General features: G+C 45.6%; 9 protein-coding genes across 9 annotated transcripts; 3 read left to right on the top strand and 6 right to left on the bottom strand.

Moving 5' to 3' along the window:
- Window positions 1-879: 879 nt before the first annotated feature.
- Window positions 880-2,608, top strand: V2V93DRAFT_392410 (uncharacterized protein; the record flags this gene model as incomplete). Its single annotated transcript, XM_066912475.1, has 4 exons — window positions 880-1,092; window positions 1,179-1,253; window positions 1,450-1,564; window positions 1,620-2,608. The coding sequence occupies 4 exons, from the start codon at window positions 880-882 to the stop codon at window positions 2,606-2,608; spliced, it is 1,392 nt and encodes a 463-aa protein (XP_066764031.1).
- An 846-nt stretch (window positions 2,609-3,454) lies between these two features.
- V2V93DRAFT_360627 (HSP20-like chaperone) lies at window positions 3,455-4,057 on the bottom strand (the record flags this gene model as incomplete). The annotated part of the gene is made up of 1 exon (XM_066908138.1): window positions 3,455-4,057. The coding sequence occupies one exon, from the start codon at window positions 4,055-4,057 to the stop codon at window positions 3,455-3,457; it is 603 nt and encodes a 200-aa protein (XP_066764030.1).
- Window positions 4,058-4,632: 575 nt separating this feature from the next.
- On the bottom strand, window positions 4,633-6,129 carry V2V93DRAFT_327626 (P-loop containing nucleoside triphosphate hydrolase protein; the record flags this gene model as incomplete). The annotated part of the gene is made up of 4 exons (XM_066907566.1): window positions 4,633-5,582; window positions 5,642-5,706; window positions 5,771-5,933; window positions 5,994-6,129. The coding sequence occupies 4 exons, from the start codon at window positions 6,127-6,129 to the stop codon at window positions 4,633-4,635; spliced, it is 1,314 nt and encodes a 437-aa protein (XP_066764029.1).
- Window positions 6,130-7,247: 1,118 nt separating this feature from the next.
- Window positions 7,248-8,056, bottom strand: V2V93DRAFT_327678 (P-loop containing nucleoside triphosphate hydrolase protein; the record flags this gene model as incomplete). The annotated part of the gene is made up of 4 exons (XM_066907568.1): window positions 7,248-7,507; window positions 7,590-7,774; window positions 7,844-7,929; window positions 8,009-8,056. The coding sequence occupies 4 exons, from the start codon at window positions 8,054-8,056 to the stop codon at window positions 7,248-7,250; spliced, it is 579 nt and encodes a 192-aa protein (XP_066764028.1).
- Window positions 8,057-8,189: 133 nt separating this feature from the next.
- On the bottom strand, window positions 8,190-10,367 carry V2V93DRAFT_374217 (uncharacterized protein). Its single transcript, XM_066911186.1, has 2 exons — window positions 10,112-10,367; window positions 8,190-10,043 (listed from the first exon to the last, which is right to left on the bottom strand). Exons 1-2 carry the CDS (start codon window positions 10,232-10,234, stop codon window positions 8,349-8,351), a joined length of 1,818 nt encoding a protein of 605 aa, XP_066764027.1. The 5' UTR covers window positions 10,235-10,367; the 3' UTR covers window positions 8,190-8,348.
- Window positions 10,368-10,533: 166 nt separating this feature from the next.
- V2V93DRAFT_374215 (uncharacterized protein) lies at window positions 10,534-13,517 on the top strand. The gene is made up of 2 exons (XM_066911185.1): window positions 10,534-12,705; window positions 12,766-13,517. The coding sequence occupies exons 1-2, from the start codon at window positions 10,666-10,668 to the stop codon at window positions 13,417-13,419; spliced, it is 2,694 nt and encodes an 897-aa protein (XP_066764026.1). The 5' UTR covers window positions 10,534-10,665; the 3' UTR covers window positions 13,420-13,517.
- A 136-nt stretch (window positions 13,518-13,653) lies between these two features.
- V2V93DRAFT_374213 (fatty acid desaturase-domain-containing protein) lies at window positions 13,654-15,713 on the top strand. The gene is made up of 2 exons (XM_066911184.1): window positions 13,654-13,912; window positions 13,976-15,713. The coding sequence occupies exons 1-2, from the start codon at window positions 13,734-13,736 to the stop codon at window positions 15,465-15,467; spliced, it is 1,671 nt and encodes a 556-aa protein (XP_066764025.1). The 5' UTR covers window positions 13,654-13,733; the 3' UTR covers window positions 15,468-15,713.
- On the bottom strand, window positions 15,546-19,389 carry V2V93DRAFT_374211 (armadillo-type protein). The gene is made up of 3 exons (XM_066911183.1): window positions 18,930-19,389; window positions 18,636-18,849; window positions 15,546-18,554 (listed from the first exon to the last, which is right to left on the bottom strand). The coding sequence occupies exons 1-3, from the start codon at window positions 19,110-19,112 to the stop codon at window positions 15,769-15,771; spliced, it is 3,183 nt and encodes a 1,060-aa protein (XP_066764024.1). The 5' UTR covers window positions 19,113-19,389; the 3' UTR covers window positions 15,546-15,768.
- Window positions 19,390-19,475: 86 nt separating this feature from the next.
- V2V93DRAFT_374210 (uncharacterized protein) lies at window positions 19,476-21,937 on the bottom strand. The gene is made up of 2 exons (XM_066911182.1): window positions 21,677-21,937; window positions 19,476-21,573 (listed from the first exon to the last, which is right to left on the bottom strand). The coding sequence occupies exons 1-2, from the start codon at window positions 21,860-21,862 to the stop codon at window positions 19,723-19,725; spliced, it is 2,037 nt and encodes a 678-aa protein (XP_066764023.1). The 5' UTR covers window positions 21,863-21,937; the 3' UTR covers window positions 19,476-19,722.
- Window positions 21,938-21,989: the final 52 nt, after the last annotated feature.

The raw sequence follows: 21,989 nt of genomic DNA, 5'->3' as shown, positions 1-21,989 counted from the left end.
TTTACAGATTCACAAATTCTTCAAGCTCTCCTTATTTATTTCTTTATTTTCAACTCTGAGTTCCTATTTTGCGGTTACAGTTATGGCTTTGCGTTGCTGTAGACTTGTTGATACAACAGTTGAATAATTAGATTCCGGCTTTTATGATTTTTTCTCTTAAAAATAGCCTGCAAGACAGATATCCACTGCTTCTTTAGGAGAAGACATGCTGCAAATATACAATAACATAAAGATCAAAATCAATGCAGTTCATCTTTTACTCGTCAAGCTCATTCAATCTTTACAATAAATACACGCTAGAAGGCTAGCGCTATTTCGATATCCATCCGTTTGCTTCCCGTCAGGCTTCTTTTTTCACCTGGGAAGCGAGCAAAGATAAGCCGTCAGATTTCGGGGGATGGATGCCAATTGTCACGTGGTGATAACTGATTTTGAAGTGGGCTCTTACATGTCAGATTTGCAGGTTTATAAAAACAAAATGGTACTATGAAATGAAATGGCATTGAGAGTATTATAATGAACAGTTTATTGCCCTATGCAGCTAATGGTAATAGATGATAAATGCAGATGTAGCTAATATGATGTAAGCACCACATATACGTTTGTGCATTTACACCATAAAATTCACATTATCCTAGCGCAAATGATACAAATGATAAAGAGTGATAACGCAGCAAACAGAGTTTGCGCTAGCCGCATTCAGCCCAGGCGCGATAGAGCAGCGTGCGATTGGCTATTTGTGTGGCATAATCGCCCAAACATTGCGTGCACCGCCCATATCGCTGCGTCCGCCTCTGTTTGCTCCTTCCCTGCCTCCTTCTTTCTTCACATCCGCTTCCCACCTTTCCCTTCCTTCAGCCCTTTTCAGCAATCCTCGCCATGTTGTTGCAGCCCATCGTCAAGGTCGCTGCTCTAGCGGCCGCCCTCGCCGCCCCCTTCGCCGACGCCGCCGCCCATCCGGCCTCCGTCTTTGCCTTCCCGAAGACCGGCTCCGTTCATGAGCACGACATTCCCTCCCTCCGTCCCGCTGAGGCGCGTCTCGTCTTTGCTGAGCGTCTTGGTGTTTCCCGTTTCCACAAGCTTGGATACCAGGTTAGTGTTTTCGTTTATCAGACTTATGCAGATTGAGAGGATTCTGTGGGAGAAAAAGATTAAAAAAGTGAAAAATTTGTGCATAGCGAGTGGTGTATGAGCTGTTCAATCATGCAATCAATCAAAGTAGAATTGCAATGCTCTCAGGGTTATTTGATTTAGTTTTTCAAAAAGATGCAAAGATCAGATGGGATGGATATTTCTCTAGTATATTTCTGAGGCGAGATAGTCTGAGAGCAAAGATAATCAAAGCAGGCTCGCAATCAACATTTCTTTTTCTCTTTCACCTAATCTAATCATCTGTCAATCAACATTTCAAATTGCGAATCTTTATTAACTTTACTCTTCGCACTGCAGGGTCAGGATATGAAGGTTCTTGAGCTCGAGCGTTTCAGCGGCGAGCACACTGGTCTGTGGAAGGACAAGAGTGAGAACATCGTCGTTGTTGTCTCTGGTGTTAGTAACACCAAGGGTATGTGCCATTGTCTCTATTCTTATTTTATTGAAGTTTATCTAAAAGCATTCAGAAATTTTTGCCGAGACTCGTCCTGCTTTCTTCATCGCCGACACTCCCGACGCCGAGTCGTTCTCTTTGCTTGCCAATGGCTTCGTCAAGGAGTCGCAGCAGCTCATCGGTGACCTCGGTGTGCGTGTTTTTGGCTCGTCTGAGAAGTCTTTCATCACCGTCGTTCCCGACATGGACCTTTGTGTTGAGGGACACCAGGAGGTTATCTCCCGCTCGCAGTGCGCCACTGCCGCTGATGCTGACATCACCAAGGACTTCACCCATGTCTTTGGCGAGGACTTTGGTGCCGTCTTCGACGCCGAGTCTACTGTCGATGCCGCTTTCATGGACGAGGCTCTTGCTTTCAACACTTTTATCAACGGCTTTGCCCAGGCTGTCCGATCTGACAATCAGCTCGCTGTCTTGTTCTTCAACAGCTTGAACTCTGTCATGCTCAAGTACGGCACTGATTCGATGCAGTACCAGGTTGGATCCGCTCTCTTTGCCAACCTTCTCCAGAAGCTTGCTCTCGAGACCTCGCCTTCTACTCCTGTTACTGCCGTTCTCCTTCCCGGTGGTGAGCAGCAGTCGTCCTCCAAGAAGGCCAAGCGCTCGCTCGGTGCCGCTGCTTTCGGTGACCAGCACTCGTCGCCCTCTCTCTCTGTCGGCATCCTCGCCGAGGCTGACTCTTACACTACCCAGGAAGAGTGCGAGATCATGACTAACTACTGCTCGGGCGGTCACGGATACTGCACTGAGATGTTTGGCCAGGAGGGTTACTTTGGCTGCCAGTGCATTTCTACCTACGACGAGACTACTCGCCAGCGAACATACTGGGCTGGAGACTACTGCCAAAAGTATGATGTCACTGTTCCGTTCAACATCTTTTTCTGGGGATTGATTGTCACTCTTCTCTTTGTTGGATTCATGATCAAGGCTATGGTTTCTATGGGTGCTGAGGAGCTTCCCGCCGTTCTTGCTGCTGCTACTATGGTCCAGACCAAGGCTTAAATGAGGATTCACTATTTCAAATAAAAAGTAGATAAAAAAAACAAAATGATAGAGAGATTGATATAAATCAGTCTTGTATTTTGTTTCCTATTTTTATCATTCTCATTTTTTCTCTTCATATCTTTTCCTTTTTTTTATAGTTCTGGTTTGTGCGTTCGTATGTTACTGGATTCCATTCCACCGGGTTGCAGGGTTTTCTTTTTACTATTTATTACCATTTTTTTTAAAAGAAATATTGGTTATTACAATGACTATCAATTCACTATTCATACATTTTACAGGTTATCTTTTTATTATTATTATTATTATTATTACTATTACTATTTACGTGTGGGTTCTCTTCATATCTCTTTTTTTTGTGTTTTTTTGTTGCGTAATATGAATCTTAGAGGAAGAGATTTGATATTTCGAGGAAGTTTTTTTTTTCTCTCTGTCGAAGGGTGGGGGGTTGGTTAAATGCATAATGGGATGTATATATATACAAGTATACACATAGTGGAATTAAATGACGGTTGTGTGTGTGTGTGTGTGTGTGTGTAGAGGAGTGGCTGAATGAAATTTTTAGAATTGCCTTTATTGAAGTAGAGAAAAATTGTTTTTGAGTATCTTCATTGCCGGCTTTGAAAAGTAAAGGCATACAAACATAACTGACATAAAACATTTGAGACTACTGTAAAGCAAATTTTCATATCAAAAAACGAAAAGCATGTCATGTAACAATTGTTATTTAAAAACTAGACGCCGGACTCAAAACTCCGATATCAACTGCATACAATAATAAAAAAGCAACAAAAAACAAATGCAAAGCCGACATGTTGATTAAATTCACTATCGAAGAGCAGGATCTTACTCTTCAGTACTGATCTCGATCCGCTTAGCTGTCGGACTCTGAGAGACTTTGGGGACTTTGACGCTCAAGATTCCGTTCTTAAGACTTGCGGCCACACTTTCGGCATCGACTGGACTAGGGAACTTGAACGCGCGAGAGAATTCTCCGTATACGCGCTCGGTTGCCCACATCGTTCCTGCGGATCTGGCCGCAGGAGTTAATTCAGCTGCTGGAGTCGACGTCGTTGCCACTTCTGTAGTAGCAGGAGCAGCTGCGGTATTGGCGGTGTCAGTTTGAGATGGATCGGAACTGAATTCATGAGATTTTTCAACCACGCCCTTGACTCTCAAGGTCTGGGGATCAATAAACTCAAGACTCAGATTCTTCTTCTCGACACCGGGTAGTTCACCCTGAAGAACAAACTCCTTTTCAGTCTCCTTTACATCAAAGCTCGGAGTACGCGTCAATGCATCCGAGTTAAGTAAAGACGATGCAAACGGGGACTGAAATTGAGACGACAGCGGAGCGGTGAAGAACGGGTCGTCGAGTAACTTCAGCATGCTTCGCGATGGACCGAAGCTGAATGCCGGTGAGGAATTGAGAATTCGTGCAAGAGACATGATTATTGTTGTAAAGCAGAAACTGTTGTGAAAGCAGATATAAGACTTTGTAAATTGATTATTGACAGAGAACAGAGGACAGGACAGTGACAGGGAACAGAGGGGGTAATTTATCTTCATAGCCACAAGCATAATCAAACATTTGTAGCAGATACATGAACTTGCGCGAACATTCGACGCTTTTCCAAGGGTCTCGTGCTGTCGCCATTTTACGTCACCGATCATGCCACGTGTTTGTTTACTCGCTAATTCTTCGTCACATGGACTGATTGATTAGTTTCGATCATCAAGTCGCGTAGTTCTCGAAAGTACTAGTAATTGCTATTTGGAATTGCAAAGAAAAAAAAAATACCAAGTTGCTTAAATCATAGCAATTACATGACTATATGGTGACTGTTCATGGTTAATCTCTCGTCACTCGTGCTCAAATATACTATGTATTTAGTAACACTAAAACAGTATAGTAAGATAAACTTGCATACAGCAAAAACAAACACTTAGGACAAAAAAGAAACGCACCATCGTATATGACAAATTATAACAAGGAAAAAATACAAAAAATCCACAGATCAAAGTTAATTTCCCTCTGATCCAAAATCGGCAGTGAATTCATCATGCTTTCTAATATCTTCGGCATTGACGGTAGGCCGCGACGACTTGACGGCCTTGACAAAATCCTTGAAGACTAAAGGTGGCTCCTGCAATTGATCACCCGCAATGTCCATCCAAGACATCTCAATGGCGTTAGCATCGCCGGGAGAGCATGGCGTCAATTTACGGGTTCCATCAGGGGCCTCAACCCACTTGAAATGGGTCGCCATTTGCACTTTCCGTACTGGCTGCATGAGCGCATCACGTACCGCGACCGCAATATCCGATCCCGAGTATCCTTCAGTCATCTCACCCAGCGAACGATAATCAGCCTGCGTAAGCTCACACGGTGTCGTTCCGACGTTGAGTTTAAACATCGTCGTCCGCGCCTCGACTTCGGGTAAGGCAATATAAATTCGTCGCTCGAATCGTCGTCGAATAGCAGAATCAAGCTGCCAAGGAATATTGGTTGCGCCCAAAACAAGCACGCCCGATGCATCATTTCCGACACCATTCATCTGCACAAGTAATTCGGTCTTAATTCGTCGCGACGCCTCACTTTCGCCTTCTCCTCTAGGTCCACACAGCGCATCAACTTCATCAATAAAGATCACCGACGGTTTATTCTCTCGCGCCATAGTGAACAGCTGCTTGACAAGTCTCTCTGACTCTCCCATCCATTTACTAACCAAATCCGAAGAACTGACAGAAAAAAATGTAGAGTTGGCCTCTGTGGCGACCGCCTTTGCCAGGTACGACTTACCAGTTCCAGGAGGTCCGTAAAGCAGAATTCCAGCTACGGGCCGTCGCTTTCCGGTAAAAAGATGCGGGAACTTGATTGGTAGAATAACGGCTTCCTTAAGAGCCTCCTTTGCTAGCTCGAGACCTGCTACGTCCTCCCATTTGATATCCGGCTTTTCAGAGAGAATAGCGCCTGTAAGATTGTAATAGTAGTGAGTAAATACAGTATCTAAAAACAAAATGTAGACATACCTGACAACGCGTTTCGTAATTTCTTTGAATCGGCATCATCCTCATCACTATCATCACCTTTCTTTCTACATTATAGTTAGTAATCTCCTACTCTGGCACCTTTTTCTTTTTTCATTAGAAGGTACCTACTTTGACTTTCCACCGCTGCTGTTGGCTGCTTTACCATTTGCACCGACTGCTCTCTTAGATTTCTTATCTTGAGTCTCGATATAATTCTTGAGCTTCTCCGCGCGATCCATATATTCTGCCGTCTTGCTTCTAATCATCTCCTTATTCTTTGCGTTTTTCTCGTCTAATATGAATCAAATCAGTACAAACGACAATTTGGTTATAATCTTCAATTAAGCCATACACTTGAGAGCCATCATGAAGTACTCTAAACTCGAGTAATACAACTTGTACGCCTCTTCAAAGTTCTCCGCCGAATCCGCCTCAATGGCTTTCTGTACGATATCAATCGCCTTGCCCACAAAGTCTGTAGTCGCCATTATACCACTTCAAAGTGTTTCTATTGAAGAAGTAATTCGATCTGTAGCGAGAGTGTGTGTGGAAAGTGGCGAGATCGATGAAAATGAGTTGTCGTAAGTACCCCGGTTTCAAGAGTGAATTCTACAAGAAAAATGAAAAACGATATCGATATTTATAAAAAAAATACTCTTAAATTAGAACTTGCGAGTAAATCAATGAGATGAAAGAAGGAATGGGTGACGTAGAAGAGTGGATGTTAGCAAGTAGAGTTAGTCTCCCCACCAGTGATAAGCAAAGCACTTTGTAAAGTATGCGAGAGTGTTTCCGAGATCCAGGCCTCAATTTTAACCTGTAATAGAAATACAAGTAGTATATATTTATTGTCGATTAGCAGATGCTCACTATTTCTTAAATCATTCAGTATTTTTTATATTCGAATCAAAATATAATTATTTATGTCTTGTTTTTGTTGATCCTGTGCAAGTATTGTCATGCTGTATACACTTAAATCCTTTTGTCTATTGATATCACTGCTCCATAAACCAACAAATGAAAATGATTGAAGACTAAAATAAAAAGTCAAGGAAAAAGATTTTAAAAAAGATGTTATCTTAATAGAATAAAGTACATACGCATTTCACGTTGACAGTTGACACTATACATCCACAATATCGAAAATACATAATGCTTTACTCGTTGCTACAAGAAAATTATAACGACAAAATAAATAAAACAATAAAAAAACAAAAAAACCATAACGATTAGATAAATAAAACTAAGACTGAACAGGAAAAGAAGAGCACTATAAAAAAAGAGGTAACAAAGAAACGAGCAGCAGAAAAAAAGAACGAAAGAAAAATTGGGCAATAGCTTGACATATTTACACTATCTTCTTCCACCAATCTCGTGATATACTCCAGATTGCATCCAAACGATGCGCAAAGATAAACCAAAAAAGAAATAGAAATAGAAATAGCAACAAAAAAAAAGTAAGGAATAACGCCAACATGTCGATTTAACTTCTCTTCTAATACTGAGTAAGATAAAAAAGGATAATGCAACGAATTTAGAACAATATTAAATTACCAGTTATGTCAGACTATAAGCATAGCCGATAATGATAAAAATATTAACTAGCTTACAATATAGTGCAAACTTTCTTGTTCTTCTTTGGCACAGGAGGTTCAAGTGCAGCAACAATGGCCTCATCAAACACGGATTTTAGGCCCTTTTGCGTGAGCGCAGAGCACTCGACGTACTTAACCGCGCCAAGTTCCTTTGCGAGTCGTTCGCCGGTTTCAGGCGAGATTGGGTGGGATTTCTGGCGCACAAGACGCTCGATTATTGTCGGGTCGTCGCGGAGATCGATTTGTGTACCAACAATAAGACATGGGACGCCTGATTCAAAGAAAAAAAAGAGAGATTAGCTGTGGATTCTATCTTGACAAAGACACTGCACTGCATGAGAAGGGAGACCAACCAGGACAATGGTGGTGGACCTCAGGTAACCACTTCTCCTTGACGTTCTCAAAGGACGCTGGGGAGGTGACACTGAAGCACACAAGGAAGACATCCGTTTGAGGATAACTCAGCGGACGAAGACGGTCGTAATCTTCTTGTCCGGCGGTGTCGAAGAGGCCGAGCGTGTATGGCTCATCGCCGATCCTAATGCGCGCCGAGCCGGCGGGTTAGCAACACGAATGCAGGAACATACAGCAGCGATCAAGTAATTACATGACTGTGACTGCGTAATTGTCAAAGACGGTAGGCACATAGTCCGCTGGAAACTTGTTTGTCGTGTAGGAGATTAAGAGACAGGTCTGGATGGAACAAAGACAGTTAGACAAATAAACACACACACAGGCAGATAACTCGCGACGCAGCAGAACATATATTCACCTTTCCAACTGCACCGTCTCCTACGACGACGCATTTTATGGTCTGCATGGCTAGTCTGCGGGAGATGGAATGATACAGTTCTAAAAAGTATGAGCTGGACCTTTTAAGGGGGCCGGCCGCGCTGAAATGAGGATGTTACCGTTTGTGAGCGGCTCACAAATACATTTCTTTGTTTACAAAGTGGGTCTGGTACAGTATATTCTAAATCAAGAGCCCGTCTTTAATACATTGCCTATGCCAAATACAAACGCCCTCTCGTTAACCAAGTCATTGCGCCCAAAATTACCACCAAGAGATCATAAATATAGGTACATACATCATAATAAACAAAAACAAAAATTCAAACGTCCGATGCTGTTCGATCCACACCTGTATTGAAAATGCCCCGCATCTCCATCATCGACGCCGTGAGTCCCATCCGCTCTTCATTCATATCCGGAATCTTGACCTGAAGTAGCCTCTGCCATGGAATCACAACTCCCTCAACAGACTCGTCCTCGGGTTCGAGACCCTCCAGCCAGCCCTTGTACAAATTCTTATCTTTCCACACCGCGGCTAATTGCCAGCGCACTTCATCTGGAAAATGATAGCCCAGCGCTTGTATATGGGCCACTGTCCGCCGCACCCAGACATGAAGTCGCTGAGGCAAAAAGAGCGCCGCCATGCAGAGATAATTATGAACGACAAACAGTGCACCTGGCCGAGTGCGTGCGGTTGCCTTAAATCCACACACTATTCGCGCTGCCATAATCGCAATCTCAGACGTGCCCTGAGGATCTTCAATAGTACCAGTCGTCGACAGTGCCGTATATGACGAAAAGTAAAGCTTCCAGGAATAGTAAATAATCATAATAAACCCGATCTCGGCACGCTTGTAAATTATAGGAGACAGTGTTTCGAGCTCAGTTGGCGACAAGGCGTGATTGGCTGGAAGTTCCACGGTCTCGAACAGAGCGTGGTCAAGACAATCTAACCAGGTCATGCTCTTTACACGGAAAATTTCAATTTGACGAATAGCTCGGGCTCCCGAGATCACTTCTTTGCGTATGTCGGCGGCGAATGTACAGACTTCGGAAAAAAGTGTACCCAAGTCGGTGATGTACTTGTACATTAGCATCTTGATTGCGACTTCGCTATCGGGCGCTGCATTTGGAATTGCTAACGATGAGCGTGCAAGAATGGTCCTGTGTATATTACTCCATTTGGCATCGAATATCATGTACCGACCTGACAAAAGCGATCTGCGATTGTCAATGAATCGCAGCCAGATAAAGAAATGAAGGTGATACTGGTCGACAAAAAAGTTGTCTGGAGTGTATACGGTTTGAAAAAGATGAAATACCACATCTTGGTGCTGGACTTCGTTTGATACATCGCCAAGATACATTTCGATGCAAGATAAAATGAGAACAGCGCTGAGAACTAAAATATCGGGATCAGCAAGTGCTTGTCGAAGGCTACGTAGACATTGCTCGTAGTACTCAAACATGTCGACAAGATGCCGCTCTCCATGGCCAAGAGCATAATGATAGGCACTGAAAGAAGCTAGCGCATACATCAGTGGCTCACAAGTCGGTGCGACGTCGACAATATGAGTAAAAAAATCGAAAGGATCCATGGTGAGAAAGTAATGACAATGATTAAGATTGTCTCGGTGAAATTTTAATAAGTGCGCAATTTCCCGCGGCACTTTCTGCTTATAACCATAAGACAGGTCGGATGTTGGGGTAGAAGCGATATTGAGAGTGAGCTGGTCGGTTGGCGAGAAGAAACTGGATGCCGAGGAGCCGGCGCTTGGAGCAGAGCTATAGCTATCATTCTGAGCAGCAGGAGCAGCTCCAGTAGCAGTAGTGACTCCAGCAGCAGTAGCAGTAGCAGCATCTGCAGCAGCATCTGCATCTGCAAGAGCTTGCCTCTTCAACTTGCGAGCCCGTATTGCCAGCTGCTTCTTTGATATTGTCAGCTGCTCCGGAGGAAATACACAGTCGCGGTTGCCTTTCTGGCACCGTGTACAGATAGGCCGCGACTCATCGCACTGTCACAAGCAATCTCGGTTATCTTCGCGCTCAATTAACCGCCAAAAAAAATTTGATTTCCACTCACTTTAACGCGACGTTTTCGACAAGTGTAGCAACCCGAGCGAGTCCGCTTACGGGCAAGCTGATGAGGCGTATCTTCGTGAGAACTCCCGTCCACGTGTGAATCGTCTACCTTGTCTGAGTCCATTTGGCGAGCAACTCGTCATCTGGTGCCGTGCGTGGATAATATAAGCGTGCAGAATAGAAACAAGTATACGCTGAGACAGCTATACGTAAGGGCGATGGCGGCCAGACAGCGGTCAGGACATTCGATAGCTTGCTAAACTCGCTCAACGTTCTGGCGAGCTGACGCTATCTCTACATCAGCAATCTGCGTATTTGTCTCATTATGTCATTCATTATATAAGCAATTACGTTATTTATTACATAACAAAGCCTCGGCACATGCGGTCGACTCCCCCGCGATGAACGCGATCACCTCGGGCCGAGCAGGTAGGGCCCAGCTACTTCCCCACAGCTGCGGTTATATTACACCCTTAGTCCTGTTGATATTCTTTTCTCCACCTCACCAGCCCTTCTACCAGCCTTTCTTCTCTATCCACTTGCAGCATACATACAATGCTTCGCTTCGACGGCCAGACTGTCGTCATCACCGGCGCAGGCGGCGGCCTTGGAAAGACCTACGCCCTTTTCTTTGCGTCTCGTGGTGCGAACGTCGTTGTCAATGATCTCGGCGCCTCCACAAATGGCGAAGGCAATTCCTCCAAGGCGGCTGATGTTGTCGTCGAGCAGATCAAGGCTGCCGGCGGCAAAGCTGTTGCCAATTACGACTCTGTCGAGAACGGAGATCGCATCATCAAAACTGCTCTTGACGCCTTTGGCGCTGTGCACATCCTCATCAACAATGCTGGAATCCTTCGCGATGTCTCGTTTAAGAATATGAAGGATGCAGACTGGGATCTCATCATGCTGGTCCATCTCAAGGGTGCTTACCGAACCACGAAAGCCGCCTGGCCGGTCTTCCGCAAGCAAAAATTCGGTCGCATCATTAATACCGCTTCTGCTGCCGGTCTTTATGGATCCTTTGGTCAGGCAAATTACTCGACTGCCAAGCTTGGTCTTGTCGGCTTCACCGAGACCCTAGCCAAAGAAGGTGAAAAATATAACATTTACGCAAACGTCATTGCGCCCATGGCTGCCTCTCGCATGACGGAGACGATCATGACCGAAGATATCCTCAGGGCTTTACAGCCTGACAAGGTTGTACCACTCGTCGCGTATCTCACGCATGCAGAGACACAGGAAACCAATGGCATCTACGAGGTTGGTGCTGGTTTTGTAGCGAAACTGCGATGGGAGCGCTCCTCTGGTGCTATCTTCAAGACCGACGATTCGTTCACGCCTGCGTCAATTCTCAATCGCTGGACTGAAATTGAAGACTTCACAAACGCGCAGTATCCTTCAGGCCCGAATGACTTCTTAGGCCTGCTTGAGTCTGCGAAGGACATGCCCTCGAATCCGCAAGGTTCTGTCCCTGTAGACGTCAAGAATAAAGTCGTTATTGTCACTGGATCTGGCGGTGGTCTTGGTCGCGCTTACGCTTTGCTGTTTGCCAAGCTTGGAGCAAAGCTAGTAATCAATGATTTGGCGAATCCTGCTGGCACTGTCGACGAGATCAACAAGCTATACGGTGCCGGCACGGCTGTTCCTGACAAGCACTCGGCGGAGGATGGTGATGCAGTCGTCAAGACGGCTATTGACGCATTCGGCACCGTTCACGTTGTCGTCAACAACGCCGGTATTCTACGCGACAAGTCCTTGGCCGGTATGACTGATGAGCAATGGGATCTTGTTTTGGCTGTACATACTCGGGGAACATACAAAATCACAAAAGCTGCGTGGCCTTATTTCCTCAAGCAGAAATACGGTCGCGTGCTCAATACAACGTCAACTTCAGGTATCTACGGTAACTTTGGTCAAGCTAATTACTCGGCTGCAAAGTGCGGTATTTTGGGCTTCACAAAGACGATCGCGCTAGAGGGTAAGAAATACAATATTCTGGCAAACTGCATTGCGCCTAATGCTGGAACCAATATGACTCGTACTATCTTGCCAGAGGAGATAGTGAAAGCTTTCAAGCCCGATTACGTCGCTCCGCTTACTGTATTGCTTTGCTCAGATAAGGCCCCAACTACTGGCTCCTGCTTTGAGATTGGCTCTGGTTGGATCGGTCAGACGCGATGGCAGCGAACCGGCGGTGTGGCCTTCCCTGTTGATACGACGCTGCTGCCGGAAGCTATTCAGAGCAAGTGGGCTGAAATCACAAACTTTGATGATGGTCGAGCAACACATCCAAAGACTACGCAAGAGAGCATGGCTCCAATTCTCGAGAATATGGCAAACTTATCGTCCAAGACAAGTAGTGCAGAGTCGTCGTTCTCGGTGCCTCAGGAGAAGCAGTTTGAAGATTATCCTTTCTCGTACGACACTCGAGATCTGATTCTCTACAATATTGGCATCGGAGCCAAGGCAGACGAACTCAAGTATGTCTTTGAAGGTGACGAGGATTTTACCGTTTTGCCTACCTATGGTGTCGTTCCTTATTTTGGAGCGCAAGGATCAATCGATATGGGCTCACTGGTGCCTAATTTCAATCCCGTAGGTTTACCCTTTTTTATTTTATTGATTTTTTTTTCCTGTATACTAATGGCGATTTAGATGATGCTTCTCCATGGCGAACAGTATCTTGAGATCAGATCATGGCCTTTAAATACATCTGGTGCCAAGTTGATTTCAAAGCCTCGGTTGCTTGAGATTGTAGACAAGGGCAAAGCCGCCGTCTGTGTAACTGGCACCGAAACGATTGACGCAGTGACCGGCAAGCCAATCTTTTACAATCAATCTTCAATCTTCTTGCGTGGCTCGGGTGGATTCGGGGGTCCTAGCAAAGGTAAAGATCGCGGAGCTGCGTCGGCTGCAAACGTCCCTCCCAAGCGAGCGCCAGATTCTGTCGTAACTGTCAAGACGTCCGAGGACCAGGCGGCGATTTATCGTCTGTCTGGAGATTACAATCCTTTGCACATTGATCCAGCATTTGCAAAAGTTGGCAAATTCCCGCGACCAATCTTGCATGGACTCTGCTCGTTTGGAATTAGCGCTAAGCAGGTATACGAGACTTATGGCATGTACAAGAACATCAAGGTCCGATTCACTGGCCACGTCTTCCCAGGCGAGACGCTGAAGGTTGAGATGTGGAAGGTTGATGGAGGCAAGAAAGTTATTTTTCAGACTAAGGTTGTTGAGCGAGGAGACGCGCTTGCGATTTCGTCGGCGGCAGTGGAGTTGGTTGACGACGGCAAGGCAAAGCTGTGAGCTATGAGTCGTTTGTGTTAGTTGCATACATATCATGCTCTGTTATTGGGGTCTTAGGAAACAAAATGAAATTTCTTCGTAATTGCTTTTCAAAAGAAGCTATGTAAATTCTCTTACAAAAATTATTGAAGCAAGTGTAGTGAATCGAGATGGGTTCAAGCCGCAGCGAACAATTAGACTTTGTAGTTGCCCTTGCGAGGAGTGGTTGGAATATGATTTCTGCACCTCTTCTCTGTCAAGACTGCCGGCTATTTCAAAACTAAGCGAAGAGAAGAAAATCACATAAATAAATATACAGATATCGGCCAAGTAAAATGGTCTTGGCTCAGGTCTTCTCTTCAAATGATGTCGAAGCACTTATCGCGGCAGGTAATATAATCATAATATACGAAGACCGCGTACTACGAGTCGATAGCTGGCTTCCCAAACATCCTGGAAGTGATAAGGTTGTGCTACATATGGTTGGTCGAGATGCTACCGACGAGATCAATTCGTGAGTGATTAAGGGAGTAACTGTATGTAGATGACTTTGCTAATTACAATATGAAATAAAAAGGTATCATTCTGAAGAAGCAAAGACTCTTGCCAGGAAATATCAAATTGGAGTAATCAAGGGCTTGTGGGAGAATATGATACCACCAATCCAAGGAGGCGTATACAGGACCGCCGAGGAAATTGCGGCAGCTACCGAGGATGAAGGCATCTCGATGGGTTCAATCTCTTCTGGCTCCAACAGCTCAGACGACGAAACACCGATAGCTACTCGATTACGGACGACGGCGAAGCTCAGAGACCCTGAGAAGCAGTCACGCAAGCAAATTCCTATTGTGTGTGCGCCAGCTGCTCGCGATTTACCGAAATCCGAAGAGCTTTTAGCTGAATATGAACAGCAGTTACTTGCAGAAGATCTCGAAAAATATCCATCACTAGATTACGCTACTCAACGATTGATAAGCGAAAAGTACCGACAACTTGAAGCAAAGCTCTTTCAAGAAGGATACTTTCAGTGCACGTATTGGGGCTATGCTCGCGAATGCGTGCGATACTTCACGTTCGGAGGTTTGGCGTACCTTTTTCTACGACTGAAGTGGTACTTAACATCCGCATTTTTCCTTGGATTTATGTGGCATCAACTTGTATTTACGGTACATGACGCGGGACACTATGCCATCACTCACGATTTCTTCATAGATAATTTCATCGGCGCCTTCATTGCTTCTTACATCGGTGGCTTGTCTGTAGGTTGGTGGAAGCATAATCACAACGTTCATCATTTTGTTACCAACGATCCAATTCACGATCCGGATATTCAGCATCTCCCCTTTTTCGCCGTTTCAACAAAGCTTTTCGGAGATGTTTTTTCGACGTACTATGAAAAAACTCTGTGGTTTGATGCCGCAGCGAAATTCTTTGTCCGCTTTCAAAACTATACGTATTATCTCATTCTCTGTTTTGGCCGTTTCAATCTCTACCGGCTGTCTTGGCAATACCTTCTTCTTGGTCAGGGACCTATGAAAGGGAAAGCAGCCTGGTGCCGGTACTTTGAAATCGTGGGTCAGTTCGTATTCTGGTACTGGTACGGCTACAAATTACTATATCAAACGCTACCGACCGCCGGCGTACGAATTGCTTATGTTTTCGTTTCAAACATGGTCACGATGCCATTACATGTGCAAATCACTCTATCTCATTTCGCAATGTCGACGACCGATTTAGGCGCCTCTGAATCATTCGCTCAAAAGATGCTTCGCACAACGATGGACGTCGACTGTCCAACCTGGCTGGATTTCTTCCACGGCGGCCTTCAATTTCAGGCGATTCATCATCTCTTTCCACGTATGCCTCGACATAATTTCCGCAGCGCTCAGAGCGCAGTGATCGAATTCTGCAAGGATATAGACGTACAGTACTGTATTTATGGTTTCACGGAGGGGAATAAGGAAGTTATCGGTAGGCTGGGTGATATTGCAAAGCAGGCTTCCATAATGAGAGATTGCTCTATGCATATTTCGCAGGAATTGGCAGTGACGGGAAAAATCGAAATGTGAGCTTTCTATTATTTTATAAATCTTTTCTTTTTTTGTTTTTCTTTTCTGTTTTATTTTTGTATTGGTTTGGGATAGAGGTTTTGTGGAGCTCTTTTTTTAAAGTCGTATATGACTACAGCACGTGGAACATTATCATAATAAAGAAAACAGATGTCAAATTAAAGAACGAGAGGATTAAAAAAAATCGTGTTATGAAAGCGTACAAATATGATACAAAGTACTTAACTAAAGAAGAGTAAAGAAAAAAATGAAAAGAAAAACTCCAACGAGAAGACTTTTTGAAATAGAAAAAGAAAGTCTTTTATAAATTGACTGCCCGCTTCACTCTCTCAGCGGTGGCGCCCATAATAGCATTCTGCTCAAGCGCCTTCTTCACACTTTCGACAATAAACGCAGCATGCGTAGAAACAGCTGGATGCTGTGCCTCAATTAAATCGACAACGAATGAATACGCGTAACTAGCAGCTTCTTCATCATTCACAATCGGAAGAGTGGTAATCCAAGCATCGATGACTTGATCAACATTAGCCACCTGCGACTGATTAAATCGTAAAATCTTTGCAATCGCAGCCGATGCGTTCTCGGTTGCGTGAACGTTCTCTTCCGAGCGCGCGTCCGGAACAGAAATCACTTGAAACAAAGTCGGAATAACAGAAGCAACTGAGGAAGCAAATGGTTCGCCGCCGAACTGTGCCGCGACACCAACGCCATACGCAGACGCCTGTCGTAAAGTCGAGTCCGGATCAGCGAGCGCGCGCGCGAGTGGCTGCATAAATATATCCTTGTATCGCCACGAGTCCGATCCGCAAAACTCGATTAGATCATCATAGACACAAAGCGCAAACTCACGACACTCGACTTCAAGTCGCGACGAGAATTCAGAGAGTAGCGGAATCAGTTTCTCGAAAGTCGGCAAGAACGATGATCGCTGAGCGTGGAATACGGCATGGATAGCCTTGTTGATCTCGCTCACTAAATCTTCATCCGTGAGCACATCCTCGTCCTTCTCGTCGCCTTCAAACTCGTCAAACTCGTCATCCTGTCCCGATCTCTGCTTGACGCGCACGAGAAAATCTCCCAGGTTGGAATTAAGAGAAGTTACAAATTTTTGCATATCCTCCTGCGTCAGACAGGTGATCCCCACAGTTTCGATAGACTGGTAAAATGAAGTATAAAGACACGTCAGCAACTCAACAAATGGCTCAGAAGAAAGTGTCTCGAGCAATCTATTCACAACAATTCGCCACACTTCAGCAAGCTTGGCAGGTCCAGCCGTAGGCGAAGACTTGATCGATGACAATAGATGCGGAATTGCCTGCGCGGCAGCGAACCGCACGCCGTCGTGGAAATAAAAGCTCAGCGAGGGCATAACGATATCCGTTAGAATTTCAATCACATACGGCTCGAACCCGGCGCCTAGTTCGGCTGCATAAATGCTTAAAAGTTCAATGGCGGTACACTTCTCGTCCAACACACTGGTGCGGATACCGAGACGCTTTCCCTGAACAGGTACGACATCCCATCCTTCCTGATCAAAAGCCTCAGCATCCTGCGCATCGTCAATGAACTGGAAATCAGCCTTAGCTTTGCCAGCCTCGAGAAGCGGCGGCATGACGCCGCTAAGATACGGCAAGAAATCGGCACCAAGCACGCGGCAAATGCGACCCCACGCCTGAATAAGGTACGACGCAGTCGGATCGTCGTCGTCGACTATGCTCTGCTGGATAGCAGCATAAGTATGAATAAGCTGAGCTGACAACGGCACAAATTTCTCCTTGCCGACCGCGAGCGCGATCAGAGACGAGCACTCGACGCATTTGGCCTTCAAAGTCCGATGATCTTTGCCCATATCAGTTTGCAAAACCTGAAACAAAATCGGCATCATTGTATCATAATACTTTGCAAACTTAGTTTCGGCCGCGTCAGCAACAATCGCAATAGTGGTCAACACCTGCTCCTGCACGTACTTCTTGGGACTTTGAAGCAAAACTATGAGATGACTGAGCAAACTATCCAGATAAGGCTCCAACCACTCCTTCTCAGACTCCTCGCAGAAATTGACAAGTGCGGCAGCCGCATGCGCCTGAACTCGCGGCTCGGCCGTCTCGAGTGCCTGAATTAAGGCCGGCAACACGCGAGAGCAGAAATCGCGTTGAATATCAGGTGCGAAGTCAGTGCTCATCTGTCCGACGGCGTTGCAAGCCGCCCACTGCACGCGCGGATGCGCATCTTGCAAAAGCGGAAGCACCATATCAAGAACCTTTGAGAGCTCACCAATCATAACATCCCGACAACCTTCAGCAAACGAAGAGATAGCCATGAGCGCGGCATGTCGCTCCTGCCAAGTGCCAGACGAAATCATTTGCGGCAGCCACTGGAAAAGTGGTGGAAGAAGGTAATTCCCACCCAGCTTGATTGCCAATCGATCAAGCGACTGGCGAGCAGCCACATGGACCGAATCAGCATCGTCCGAATCCAAATCATCGTCCTCGCGCCAAGACGTACAATCTTTATCATCATCTTCGCCGACTTCGGTCATCATGGCTAATAATTGAACAACCATAGAAGACGTATACGCTGGTTCCTTCTTACACATTCCCGGCGTCTCATCAGCAAAAGTTGTCATTAGCTCAAGCGCACTCTCGCGCGTAGACGAATCCATTTCTTTGTTTTTCATTACCGAAATGCTAAACTCGACAATCGTACTAAACATTGGTCTGAAAATTTTAGGCGCAAACGAGGCAAGTTCAATCAACGGCGTCAAAGCGTTCGTCAACTCCTCAGATTCCTCAAGCGTATTAAGCGGCGGCAACACATTCAATAAATTTGGTAACAAAGGTTGCATAGTCGACCACGAAGACTTTGGCAAAGTTCCAAAGAGCGCGGTGTACGCTACAATTGCACTTATCCGAACGTTCTTATCCGGATCTTGAAATGCGGCTTGCAAGAGCTCGGCTATGGCAGGAAGGTGCGGTTTGCTAATCATGTTCGGCGAGGACGCAAAGATGCGCAATACAGATTCTCGAAGACCCGCGACGGGGCTTTTTCCGGCGTTGAAAAGGAACTCTAGAAGTTCAGGCCATCGATCTAATCTCACGTTTTAGCAACAATGTTTTCTTTTCTTTGCTTTGAAATATAATTAACAAATGCAAAAGAAAAAAATCTTACCATTAGTGCCGACTGTCAACTCCGAGATAGTATCACAGATCTTATGCCGCACATCATTAACCTGCTCATTACTAAGAGCACGCAACAACAACGCCTTTACTGTCTCACGCGACTCTGGACTGAGTTGGTCAATCATTCTACTAGATAGAGCCTCGCTATTTTCAGGCTGCTTGGACGCAATCCGGCGGAATAGAACCGCTGCAAAAGAACGTAACTGTAGAGACATAATCAGCACTCCTCTATCTCACGCTCAATCTGAATAAAACAAAGGGGGGAAGGGGAAGGGAAACATACTGTCTGATCAGTAGCAACAACAGTCTGCTCCGATAGTCCAACCATCAATAACTCAAACCTCTGCGCAATCCACTCATCATTCAAACTAGTCTCCGCAGCCGACCGCACATTATTGTCAGCCGACCCAAGATTCGATAATAAGTTCAGCAACGCGGAAGTTGCCTCCGGTGGGATAGTTGACATGTTTGCGTATTTTGTAGTATACTTTATCTTTCTTGTGAGAGATTGAGACGATTAAAAAAAAAGAAGCGTGAGAATATATCTGTTTATACGTCTGGACAGCTGTTTTCTTTATCTCTCTTTCTGAACTCCAAAAACAAATCGAATCCCAATACAAACACAAACACAAGGATCCTCCACACACAAGCACGCAAGGATTCACAAGACAATAATTAAAGAGAGAGAAGAAAAAATTTTGAACGTATTGCTGTGATATCACTGCGAATCAAAGAAAGCTTACTCTCTTTTTTATTGAGAATGTATTCAAAGCTTAGTTGGTTTTTTTTAAAAGTCTATCACCGTTATCTTGGAGTCATCTACACCAGCTGTTTTTAAATCCATATTTTGCATTCAACTCAACTAGCTACTACTAAAATCAAAATTAGTTTTACATTCATATATGAGCCTCTCCTTAATACCGTCACATCTAAAAAAATAAAAAATAAAAAAAAAACACCAAACAAAAAGGTTTCCAAATTTCGTACCCTCACAATCGTCTCGTCAAAGAGACATTAAGAGACATCATCGAGACTACATCAGCAGCAAACACAACTAGGATATCAAAAATAAGAACTCACTTCGCAGCCGCCCGACTCAGCACAAAAACAATCATTATAGATGCCGCCAGCGTCACCATCGCACCAGGTAACAGCAACTCATTAGGTATTCCCGGAATCGCTTCCTTCTCGGGTCCCGGCGGCCGTGAATAATGATGATGCACAGGATATGGCACCGCATGCGAATCGCTATCCTGCTCGCGCGATTTCATCGATACCGGTGATGATGGGATAGCAGGCTCGGACGCGATAATGGTAGTAGGAGGCACGACAACAGCATCATCCGGACGATGAATAAAGATATCAACTTTACTAACTCCAGACTGTCTGGCGAGGGCGATAGCCTCCAGCAAATCCATATCAGACGAAACAAGCACAACGTCCCCTTCATCATCAAGATAACTAATGGCAAACCCGGTCGTAGTCATGTTTCCTTCGTCGTCAAACTCTCCAAATCCTCCAACAGACTCGACCTCGTTGCCGAGCTTATTAGCTATAACCGAGCGAAGCGCATTGAACCCTTCGTCCGCCGGATGATGAATCCGATGCACACGTCCACTCGGCGTCTTGAACTTGAATGTAAACGACGATTCGTCGTCGTTAGTTTTGCCGTTACTCAGCAATGACCGGTTAGCAAGCGTAGAGTCATCGGCATAGTGCGAGGCAGAATCAGTAGGACCAAGCTCGCCATGAAGATTATACTCTGACCGGCTCATGTTTGTAGGCGACGCCGCAGGAGGCGGCGATGACGGTAATGGACCACCGAGATCAGAGTAGGGAGTTCCCGCCCGGTGCGAGCTCAGATGATCAGAATGCAACGAATCGGCGTCATTATCCAACGACAGCCAAAATTTATTCCAAGCCGGACCTTCGTTCTCAGCTGTCTGCATCGAATTAATCTGCTCGAGCGTGGCGTACGTCAACTTCAAGACGTCGACCATGCCTACGATTTCCGAGTCGTCTCCCATAACCGGCAAATTGAGATAATGACCGTCATGCATTTTACGAAGCGCGGCCTGAATACTCATTTCCTTGGGCGCAAAGTCCGGATGTGGAGTCATGACGCGCACGACACTGCATCGCGAGGGATCAAGGCCGGCGGCGATGACACGCAAGACAACATCCTTGCTGGTGAAAATACCTGAGATTGCGTTCTTGTCAGTGACAAGAACGGCGGTTGTATGATTCTCTCTCATTAGAGCCGCCGCCTCGCGCACCGACGTGCGAATATTAACAAACGTAGGCGGATTTCCATCCAAAACCGATTCCAAACTAGGGCCCGACATTTTCGTTCGCAACGCTTCAACGTACTGAATAATCTGCGCCGGCTGCGATGCTCCAAGCTCAGACTGCACACCTTCGAGCGCATCATAAAGCTTACGCGACGACTGATATGCGCGCTCGAGCTTCTCCATTGCCTCGTGGAAGCACTTTGTGATATCGAGCACGCCCGAAATATCCTGATTCTCATCCATGACGGGTAAATGACGGAACCCCTTACGGACCATGAGATCAAGAGCGTCGGTAGCCGACGTATCGGTACGTGCGCAAAGCGGGTTCTTGGTCATGATCTGCTCAATCGTGACATCACGCGCATCAACAGCGGCGCCGACGACGCGGAAGGCAAGATCTTTGGCGGTGAAAATGCCAGCAATCCGGTCATCGTCGTCAGTGACTAGCACGCAGTTCTCGCGCTTGGCGGACATGAGTTGTGCCGCTTCGGCGACCGTCGTGTTGGGTTTGATTTGTAGCGCCGGCGACGGTCGCAATGCGAGGACGGTACCCGGAGGAGGACGACGGACCTGTCGATTCTTTCCAGGGACGACTTTCTTCTTGTTGAGATCATTTTCGTTTTTACGACGGATGGCCTGGTCGATGGTAAGTGTCAACAGCGAGTTACAAACAGAATCATGCAAGTAGAACGATAAAAAAAGAGAAAGAAAAGAAAAAAAAAAAAATATGAAAGCGCACCTCATCACGTCGAGTCTGTCTCTTTCTGCTGTCACTCATTGGAGGAGCCGGTGAAGAATTCTCGAAATCAAAGTGAGTATTCGAGGTAGGCGATGACGGAAGAGGAATATTTGAAGGAGGAGGAAGATTGGGTACAGACTGTTGCCCGCGTCGAGGAGGAGCAGGCTGCTGTCGAATAGCAGCCATATAATATACTAGAGTGAAATATCACTTTTTAAGACGGACGCAGATGCGGATTGAATAGTCTGATGATTAGATACTGGCAGAGAGAGGTGTTAATAGCTCGAAAGGTAAACAAACATTAGATTATGTC

Source organism: Kockiozyma suomiensis, assembly GCF_038497685.1.
Source record: "Kockiozyma suomiensis strain NRRL Y-17356 unplaced genomic scaffold V2V93scaffold_13, whole genome shotgun sequence".
NCBI lineage: Eukaryota > Fungi > Ascomycota > Lipomycetes > Lipomycetales > Lipomycetaceae > Kockiozyma > Kockiozyma suomiensis.
This window is presented reverse-complemented; position numbering and strand designations above follow the sequence as displayed.